The following is an 11,559-nucleotide window of genomic DNA, read 5'->3' as shown; positions in this document are numbered from 1 at the left end:
AAATAATTTTCACCGTGGCTAACAGTGTACACTTGCCCACCCTTAAATACATGTATAAATGTATTAATATTAAAATGTTATTTATGTTGCAGGGTTTATTGCATTATCACATTACTAATCCAAATATACTATTGTCTGAGATATTTCGTAAAATGAAAGAAACTAAAGAAAATTATACCGTAATTGAAGACTTTACTGTTAGTGATACAACCCTTGAACAAGTATTCATCGCATTTGCGAAGAAACAGGCTGTTTTAAATACAACAACATAAGACTTTGTTTATATTACTTTTGCATAATATAAAATCACTATTCAATTTACATTGTGTGCTTCTCTTATTATTATTGTTATTTTAGTAATAATTCCTCATTTTTAAAAATAAAACTGATATATTAAATTTGGAAATTTATATTTCATATATTTTTTATAAGTATTTAAGTTAAGGTTATAAATACTTATTTATTGTTACCAAATTAATTAAACATCCGAAAAAGCCAATTTTTATTTGTAACAAGTATTTATTAAAATATTATAACTTATTATCTAATTACATTCAATCTGTAAAAAACTTAATTGTATTATTGTATATTTATTAATTTTTAAACTATTGAGATTTTAGCATTCATGATATTTTGTATTATATTAATTGCTATATTTACAGAATATAGGGCTAAATAAGGCCATTTACAAACAATATTCTATATAACAATTATATTATACAATTTTAAACAATAATTTACAATATTATAATAGGATAATAACTATAAAATACTTGGTATATGTCATATGTTATAAAACATAAAATAAATACTAACAATTATTAATCAGTAATCATAGATTTTGGGCAATGCTCCTATAATTTAAAACTACATCACAATAATTTAAAAATTAAGTGTTAAGAAAAAATAAAAATGTATTGTATCGAAAAAGTGTCTCATAGAAAACTTAATGTTGTTATTGTTAATCATCATCTCCTACAAATTATTACAAATTATTTTAATTAATATAATATTATACTCATTTAATATAATAGAGCCATAAAAATTAGATACCTACAGTTTTCGATAAGAAAGTAGTTAATTTAGGTCAGAATATCTAGTTAGATGCTTTTATTTTTGTCCCTCATAACTAGAGAGCGGATCTTTAGGTTTTTACATATTTTTATTGGTTTTATGCAGCTTTACAAGCATAACAAATGTGGACGATTTATCCATCTCTTACTGTTTTGACATCATAAGTTAAGTTTAGTTTATAGTAAAAATATTAGTATTATTCTTTAGGTTCACCTATGTTATTACCACAATTTATGTTCTATTACTATGATCATTTGGTATTGTTTCAAATAATTGTATTATATATTAAGTAACTATAGTCTGCCCAGCAAGATAATGCACATAAATACATTTTTTTTTTTGTAATAGCTAAATATATTTTACATTAACAAATGTCATACCACTTCTTTAGTAAAACCAGAATTTGTTTACAATATATTGTAACTCAGAATCTACAATTTTGTACAACGGCCAATAAGACTTAAAATACAACAAATTTAGTTAACAAATTTGAATTATTTATTCATAATTTTTTTTCAAATTGCTAAAGATTTGATAACTACAGTTTCGATAAGAAAGTAGATAATTTAGGTCAGAATATCTAGTTAGATGCTTTTATTTTGGTCCCTTATAACTAGAGAGCGGATCTTTAGGTTTTTACATATTTTAACTGGCTTTATGCAGCTTTACGAGCATAACAAATGTGGACGATTTATCCATCATAGAATTAGTAGGAAAAAAATGACTAACAGGAGTTCACGTAATCTATTTTGTCCTTGGCCACCAGATACTTTCAATGCTGGTGAAAAGTGCAGTTGATACGACCAAAATATTGAAATACCACTCAGTCACGAAAATCACAACACAATGGTCTTGTAAGGTTCATCTACAAAATAAATTATAATTATTACATTTCGGTTTACAACTTAACAAGTTCAAATTTCTTAGGATATTTATTATCTAGACAATTTTATTTTATTTTAGCTCATCAAAATGATTGTATTAAAAAATATATATTATATACCACGAATCACTATAACTATTCAACTATCTATGTCCAATACTGCTTTTTAGTGATATGAGCTATAACTAAACAATTGCATAAGATCAACATATTTGTTCCATGTTCTATTTTACAGCTACATCCACACATTGTGTACTTTTTTATGAATATACTTATATGAACGTAAGGTACTACACTACTACCTAAGATAAAAACCTAAATGCAGGTACCATACTCATAGATATTGTATACTGAAACCCAATAATAGTAATTAGATGATAATTTCATTATATTAAGATTGTTGCATTATTATTTTTACTTCTATCATTATGAAAATGTTATACTGACATCTGATTTTACTATTTTCATATTAGCCCATAAATAAGAGATGTCAGCACACTATTTGCTTTCTCTCTCTGGCCCACGCGCAACATAGACAAAACGCATTTATGTAGAATCATTTTTTCCATGTTTTTAAGTAATCTTAGAGTAAAATCACCTATTACAAAAAAGATAGAGAATAATATTTTTGAGGGAATGATAATAATATAACAATTTGTCTAAATATTGTCTTAAAACTATTTAAACATAATTTAAATGTACAACATTTTTTAGTTTATTTTTATAGTTGAATACAAAGTCAAATAACAATGAAATATAAAATCGATATGTCATTCCCTCAAACATATTATTCTCTATTTTTTTTTTAATGGGTGATTTTACTCAAAAATTACTTAAAAACATAGAAAAAATGATTCTGCGTTAATGCGTTTTTTCTATGTTGCACGTGGGCTAGAGAGGGAAAACAAATAGTGCGCGCGCAGACATCCTCTTGTCCAAAGTATTTTTTTGCTTATATATATTAGTTTTTAAAATTTGTGGGGCACTACAGCTATTTTTAGAAATTATTTTTTGCATTATCATATGGGTGCGATAGGACATAATGGGTTAAATAATGGTTAGGTGAGATTTAACTATTATAATTATTTTCTTTTATAAAAGGGTCTTTTAGCCGTTTATATAATATGATCATTTGGATAACTATTTTTTTAACACATATTATGTTGTTTATATTAACACAACTTAAATATATAAAAGAAAAATTTTCTATAATACATTAAATGGAATAAAAAATCAACATTTTTTAATAATACCTGAAATTAATGGTACCTAATATTATAATTATAATATATAATAATTTATATTATAAATATATTAAGAATTCAAGCTGTATTTAATAAAATTATTTTACAATTCATAATGAAAACATAATTTTGCTGATGAGCAAAAATATAAAATTATATTTTTTTTTTTACTGAAATTAAATGTGCATACTAATTAAGTAATTTATATCATACAATTTTTCTTCTATAATTAAATTGTACAATATATTATAGAAATTTACATTTAAATTGGGAAAATAGTGTCATGATTTTTAGACATAACTAAAACAATCGTTTTTCTAAAAAAAATAAAATATATATAATATATTTGATTGTTATGACTAAGCCTTGAAAATTTAGTATAAGGTTTCGCTTAAGGATTTCTTATTGAAACTCAATATTTTAAAGAAATATAAAACCAATTTTAGTTATTTTTTGTAATTCAAAAATATTATTCATAAGGACTTGTGACTTTTACATACATTTTCAAAGTATTTAGTTAAATTTTAAGCTGATTGGCGTACATATGAAAAATAAATTATCATGTTGCATGAAACCGTTCAATTAAGTCTATTATTTAATGAATAGTTATATTGAACCATTAAATATTTTTATAGAGGCATTCGAGTTGCACTAACAGTCCAATAAATATAAATTGATTTTAAACATGATTTCAAAGATAGTGTAGATGTTTAATACTTATCACAGAAAAATTGATAACATCTTAGGACTTAGATATACCATATATATATATATATATACACCATATATTTGAACTTTTAATTTGAGTAGGTACAATAATAATCAATATTTCTATTTTCTACAAATTATTGTTCTGTATTCTGGTGTTCATAACTAGTAACTACCTAGTAGGTACTTTAACGTTTTCTGTGTATTTTTATAAAAATGTCCAAATAAAATGGTTAATCAAAATAAATGGCAACGAGCTAAAAATGTTAATGAACGTGAAAAAGATTTATTAATTGACTTGGTATTTCCATTTAAGTCTATTATTGAAAATCAATAAAAAAATATAGAAATATGAAATATTATTATGTTAAGTTAAATCATGTACACGAATCTAGGGACTGTTGTATCTAAATTATACCTGATATCATTTCTCTGTGTCAGTATTAGGATTAAGAAGAGTCGCGGCAAGGAAATCCACCATCTCCTAATAAGAAGCAATTTCCAACTTCATAATTTTCAAAATTAACTCTTATCATAATGTTGCCAAAAATTGTGCTATCGTGGATTGAACCACCTATAAAACAAAAATATAAAAATACCTATTTTTATAAGAAATATTAATTTTTTTTTTTTTACCTAGCAGCGATATGCATAATATTTAAATTGCTGTTACAATTGGCCTGTTACCTTTCCGATTTCTCCTTTGTTGGCGTTGGGTGTCTGAATTCTAATGTGATTACAGTCCACAGCACTAATAACCCATGGAAACTTGTGTAATATGAAGAATCTATCTTGAATGACTTTCTTCTTTTCGACATTCCTTGGTAAATTAATAAACTGTATTTAAATTCAACAAATTGCTAGTAACACACATTTTATTGTTTTATAAATGGTTGATTTATGACTTAAATACATCTCCGATGACAGCCTAATGAATTATTACAGAATATTTATAAACAATTGTTACTATATTACTATAGGGCATCATTACATAAGGGGCGTGGAATATAATATAATGGGACTTAGACTTAAATTTAAATAAAATGTTATCTTTTATATATTTTGGTCTGAAAAGGGATGTAGTACGATAGGGCACTTTTTACTTTTTTATATTTGTAAAAATACAATATGATTGTGCAAACATTTTTTTTACTTTATATTTTTTCCTTAAAGTTTAAATTATTTAAGTTTAAGAAATTCACCTATAGAGTAGTTCCTGTAGTATACAATTACTATGGCCTATAAAATGTATATTAGTAAGCCTCGTAAAGAACAAGAAGAAAATATTACATTTACAATTTATAAATACTTGGAAAATATATAAAAATAAAGAGATATTAAATAATTATTAACTAGTAATCATGTTGTATTATAATTTATTTTTGACTATCTATACATATTACGTTATGATAATGTAACTAAGAATTTACTGACACTGGGCAATTTGAGAATTTTATGAACTTGATTTATGTTGTAATTGGTTATTTGTTTGATGCGAAAATGCGCAGTAAATATTTCTTACTTTATGTTATACATATTATTTGTTTTTTTTTTTTGTAGAAGAATATACATTTTCAAATACAATTTTAATATAAATTAATAGGCATATTTAATGTATATTATATGAGTTTAAAACCAACAATATAAAATATTTTTTTATGCTCAATTGTGTTAAGTATGTTTTTTGTAGGTAAAAAAGTAAAAAGTAAACAATTGTATTGTACCTGAAAATACACAGTTCACCTATACTCATGTATGAATGAATCAGGTTACTTTTAATAGTCAGTAGATAATTTGTACTTGTATTTAAATACATTTTAATTTATATTGTCTACAATTGATAGGTAATGTTTTATTTGGAGGACTTTCTTTATAAATGGAGAGTGGTCTTTAAATTTTTTTAACCAAAACAATTCTACTTGATTACCAAAAATATATAAAATAAATATTTAAAATACTTTAAAATATACTCCTTTGGTATAATAATGTTACTAACATTTGTATTCCTACAGAAATTGTGAAATTTTTACGAGAACTGCCCAATTCTTCACCAATCAAAAAACATAAAAAAAACTAAATGTTTTCTTTGATAACTGTTTTTAAGTTTATAATCTTGTACCTACATTTTGGTTTATTTCTTAAAAACTACCATTCATAAATTATAATATTATATAGGCACCTACTAGTTACAACAATAAAGTTAAAAGTGCAGAAATATATATACATATTGTAATACATAACTAGATAGACGACTACATATTCAATAAAGTGGCCCATACACGATCAATATTCAATATTGACAATATTATTGACCGTGTATTATATTGAAAGTACTTCAAAAATATTCTAAATATCAAAAACGTTTTGACGCTTTTTATTGATATCAATAATTTTTATTGTGTATGGGAATACAATTTTAATCTTTGGTTGCCATTTTTCATTTGATCAATGTATAAAGTTTAACTCTAAAAATCTCAAATAATGATCATAGGGTAATAATAAATTAATATGGGTGTAGTATGGGCGTAAACTAACAAAAATTAATAATTTAAGATATAAATAAACAAAATATAAATTATTTTGTTATCTTAACACTTTGGTTTTTATCAAAATAATTCATTATTAGTTTTAGATTCTAAACGGAACAATTACAAGGATGTTTTTTTTATGTGTGGGTGTTTATACATATAAGATAAAATAATACTTCAATTTTCAACTTCAATAGAAGCCAAATTAATTTTGAAAATTTTTTAGCCTATATTAAACAACATTTTAAAAACCATGAGCAAATTGATGAAAATGGATAAAACAATTTGTTTCTTTCCTGAAAACAGTAACAGAAAATTACATAATAATATATGGGATTTAATAACGAAAATCGAATTACAAGACACTCAAGTCCAATCTAAAAATAAATTCAAAGTTTTTTTTCCTTATTTTAAACATAATTGTTTATGTTATTTTAATTTTATTTGAAGTTTAAGTAAAAATAATTAATTTTATGGAATACACTAGAGACCAAATAGAATCAAAATGACCAGTATCAATGTGATCAAATTAGGCGGAACTCACTGTATTTAAATGTGGCGCAAATTACATATTGTTTCTCTATATTTTGGTGCAGAATAAACATATGTTTTATATGTACCTATTGGCAAAGCAAATTGGAAGAACTCAAATTGGCCAAAATACCATCTCCCATGGTCACGGTTGTGAAGGGTAAGGAGGGTATGTTGTAAAATTGATTCTCAAGAAATTATTGATAGATTAAAATAATGTTGATTATGCTAGAAGTTTAATTAAGTGCTGAAAATGTATAAAACTGTAATAAAATTTGTTTTTTTTTTTTAAATGTTATAATATTATTAATTTGTAATAATTTTAAATAACACAAACAACATAAAATACACAAATTTTAAAACTAAAAGATGGGCAAGTGAGTGTAACTTTGCTGTACAGTAGGTTACAAGTGGGTCACTGTAATGGATGGTGTTAAATTTGAATTCAATAATATAATATCATTGTATAAGAAAAACGATTCTGAGCGAAGACGGTCAGTCACTCAGTCAGCTTATTATAATACTAAGTATATTTGTTAATATTATTGTGAATATAGTAATTTATTTACCAATTTACGTAGAACCTTGTTGTAAATTGTCAATCCTTAGATATAAAAGTTGAACATTTTATAAATTTTTAACAACAAAATAATTTTTAAATGTTGTTAAAATTAAAAATTTAAAGGATTATAAAAAACAATTGTGACCATAGATTTTTAATATTTTTCAACTGCCTTTGTAACAATATATCAGGACCCTCGTAATACATTTTCATGCTTTTTACCCAACAATTACATTTACACATTGATGTAAGACCAATACATTCATTGCTCAAAAAAAATCTGTAATGTTTTTGTAAAATCCAAAACTAACATACCATAACAATATTAAGATGTCCTGTATCTTGTTCTATGCCGCTGTTTCATGAATTGTACAAACCGAAGATCATTACTGCATTTGTTGATATTGTTGCTTTAAATCCACATAATCAGCATATTTTCCATATCTTGGTGTGATCAAATAAAACAAATAAAATATCAAGTTAGAGTATAAATTATATATATTACCTATAAATATGAAAATTTTATAAACTTATTCTTTATAAACAATACTTTAACTGGATTTTATGTATACAAAATATAACATAATATGTTTTGTTTCACAGCACATAGGGAGCGCATTTCGATATGATAAGATGGTATTAGAAATAGTATACACTATATAGTAAAAAAACTAAAAATACCATGCCATAACAAATGACATTGGTCTATTTATCTTTTTTAGGGTAGTATACACTAATGACCAACTAAAATCTGATGTAGGATATGGTGATCAGCACAGTTCCATGGTGCATGCAAATAGGTATATTAAAAATTATAAAACATATTATGAAACAATACTTTGAACTACATCACTATTATATTATAGAAATAATTTCATTGAAAATTTCTACAAATCTCTGTTTACGTATAATATACATTTACTATAAACAAAAATACCATAAGGAATGATCTATGATATATAATTAAGGTTTTTCCCTTAAATAAAATATAATTTCAATATTTTAATTAAAAGAGTCTAGGAACTCACTTACTCCTCTTAATTTGTCCAATATGATATAATTATATAATATAATATAATATAATATAATTTTATATCTTGTTCACAAGTGCAAAAGGTCAGCTTTTTCAGTAAGTTAATTTTTTTTATCCAATTTGACAAACATATTTGTATACATATTTTTGTAATGACAATGCTGTTTGATGATCCTTTCTTCTGTTTCTGAAATTAAAAATAAATAAAACTCAATTGTAATATTATTAGGAGTTATTATCTTGACTATATGGTAGCTATTTGTATATATAAAGCTTATTTAACCATTTTTAATTAAATGTATTTTTACCTTTTTACCTAACTACTAAAAAAATATTAGAATCGCATAATAGATTGGTTTTTACATAATTTAAGACTTGGATAGATAACCATTTAATAGTTTGTATGATATGAATATATATTACTGTTTTGGTATGTTAGACAACATTAGTATTATATAGTTAACATAAACATATTTTAAATTTAAAATAAATGTTATTCTTTTTAAGTTAAGTTTTTATTATTAAATTACCATTTTAGAATCATCTTCTATTAGTTATGTTGTTCTGTTTTTACATGTTTAACAATATTGTTTATTTTTCATAGGTACCTATAAACGTATAGTTATAACTATATCATGTTGGATATTTTACTAATTTTAATCATTATTTTCTTTGTACCTAATTATTAGCATCACAAAACTTTGATACTTAACGTGTTTAAGCCTTGAATACCATTTAACATTTTAACAAAACGAATTCAACATAAACCTATCTGTTCTTGTTTTAGGTAACCATTTTCAAAAATAATATGTTTAGTTATTGATTCAAATAATAGTAAACTAATAAACCTATTATCAAAAATATTACCAACTGTAAGTAGATATATTAAGAGATCTGGTTTTAGAATTGACCATTTTGTAATATATTTTGAGGGCGGTGTTTTGATTTTTGATGTTTGTCCTAGATTTATATTTTTACTTCAGCACCACTGTATGAGAAGGACAACACAGCAGTGAAACTTCCGCTTTGGAACCAACTAATAAACATAAAGTTTTTCAACAATCATTGTCTTATTTAGTAGAATTTGTTACTACTGGTACACCTATGTAATATTAATAGTTAATAAATATGAGATACTAACCACGACTAAAAGGCCCAGACCTTGTGTCCAACATGCTTAACGTGCAATCCTGCGCGGGCAAAGTCGTAACCAATGACCAAACCAATTGGTCTGAAAACTAGATTCTGAAAAAGATAAAGTTGATCAATAACTTCCCTTCATCGTCGATGGTCTATTGATGGCTGAAGTTCATTACTAATAGGAACGAACGTCATCGCTGTTGTTGTCGGTCGAAGAGTAGGTTGTCTATTTTGCTCCGGCTCGCCGCCCGCAACGATGCGACATATTTCAGTCATAGAGAAGTATAATAATATATGTCGATTTCAGTCGAAATAAAATGTTGACAATAGTGAAATAGTAAGTAAGGTAGGTAAATAATAATAAGTAATAACAATTAACAAAATATCAAGTAGGTAGGTATCAACTAAGTTCAAAATTATTTCGTCTTGATCAGATTACGATAACGTTATCATTTAGCAGTGGGCAATGCTTATCACGTCATTATACATCTATGTTTATGCCATTCGATTGTACTTCGTTTGTAATTAAGGCTTGTAATTATATTTTATTCGTTTGTAAAGAATTCGTTTTTCTAAAAAACAAAAATCACCGTTGGAGGCAGGCCTGGATTAAAACTATCGTAGGCACTTGGCAGTAGGCACAGTATATTAATGTAATGTCTTGTAATGTCCAATGTTTATAAATAGTTAAGAAATCTTCTGTTTGGGAGAGGAAGTGTCAAATCTTAATTCTTCGTGATAATCCTTTAAAAACAAAAATATTTACAGCATAAAAACCAAATCTAAACTTTTATTACTTTTTATATGACAACAATTTTAACAGATCTTAAAAACAATTCATCTTACTCCAAATATTATATAGGTACAGATATATATTATTTTATATTGTCAAAAACCATAAAATACAACTTATTTTATACAATTTTGCATATTTCTTTAATAAGTTTAATACAAAAGATACAATTGTAACAAAAAATAACAGTATACATTTATATTAGGTATATATTTTATATTTTTTTTATTAATTAACCCGTGACAACTTAGGTGACAACTTGGACAACTTGGATGGTTTTTAACTGTGCGGGAGGATACTGTAGGTTTTTGTAAACACGTTTGTTTTAGTTTGGCAGAATTTTTATGTGGGCACCCGTAAGTATCTGCCATGCCGGGTGGGGGATGGCGGCCTCTCTCTCCAGACACCGTGACTGCCCGAAAAGAAGTGCCGCCCGAGACCGAGATTAGACCCGATGACGGTGCGCGTCGAAACCGACGACTTAGTCCGCTCGGCCACTTTGTCAATAACATAAAATGTTTGAATTTATAATTTATCTCTAGCACTCATTTGATCTACAGCATCGATTGCTTTGCCATTATTTACAGAGACTATAGTGAGTCCCCTGCAGTCATACGCGGTGCGACCGACCTGCAGTCGATAATAAACTATTGTTTCTGTTACGTAAACGATATATTATTTTTATTTATTATTTCCTAAAAATATACTATAAACAGTAATCAGGGTATCATTCTTAAATACATGATATTTTACTTGTTGTGCTAACGTGTACAATCGTACGGATTAATTTATAATAATAATAAAAAAAAGCATAAATATTACAAAAAAATCGTAGTCACACATTTTACTTTCGTAGGCCCCAAAAAGTTTGTAGGCCCTAGGCACAGTGCCTAATACGGCCCTGGTTGGAGGGTCTGGGGAAATGCCCCATGGGTCATAGGTAATTTTTGTTTTTTAGGAAAACAAATTCTTTACAAACGAATAAAATATATTTACAAACCTTTACAAACGAAGTACAATCGAATGGTATAAACGGAATTTCGAAATTCAAAAATTCAAAAAT

General features: G+C 25.7%; 1 protein-coding gene and 1 long non-coding RNA gene across 7 annotated transcripts in view; one reads left to right on the top strand and one right to left on the bottom strand.

The window, feature by feature from the left end:
• The window catches only part of LOC100164803 (ATP-binding cassette sub-family A member 1-like), a 32,964-nt gene extending 32,613 nt beyond the window's left edge, over positions 1–351 (top strand). The window contains exon 16 of the mRNA XM_029492829.1: positions 93–351. Within this exon, the coding sequence (XP_029348689.1) occupies positions 93–272 (180 nt within the window). The 3' untranslated portion in view covers positions 273–351. The remainder of the gene's footprint in view (positions 1–92) is intronic.
• A 449-nt stretch (positions 352–800) lies between these two features.
• On the bottom strand, positions 801–10,164 carry LOC100574738. 6 transcript variants are annotated; one of them, XR_001680257.2, is made up of 8 exons: positions 9,880–10,164; positions 9,705–9,808; positions 9,431–9,599; positions 8,563–8,750; positions 7,846–7,974; positions 4,597–4,746; positions 4,328–4,483; positions 801–1,939 (listed from the first exon to the last, which is right to left on the bottom strand). It is a non-coding gene; the product is annotated as an uncharacterized LOC100574738 (long non-coding RNA). The 6 variants fall into 6 exon arrangements; XR_001680255.2 differs by having other exon boundaries at positions 4,546–4,729; XR_001680258.2 differs by having other exon boundaries at positions 4,597–4,729; positions 9,435–9,599; positions 9,880–10,161.
• Positions 10,165–11,559: the final 1,395 nt, after the last annotated feature.

The sequence above is a fragment of the Acyrthosiphon pisum genome, chromosome X (genome assembly GCF_005508785.2).
Source record: "Acyrthosiphon pisum isolate AL4f chromosome X, pea_aphid_22Mar2018_4r6ur, whole genome shotgun sequence".
Lineage (NCBI taxonomy): Eukaryota > Metazoa > Arthropoda > Insecta > Hemiptera > Aphididae > Acyrthosiphon > Acyrthosiphon pisum.
Note: the sequence above shows the minus strand (reverse complement) of the source record. Positions and strands in the feature narration are given on the sequence as shown.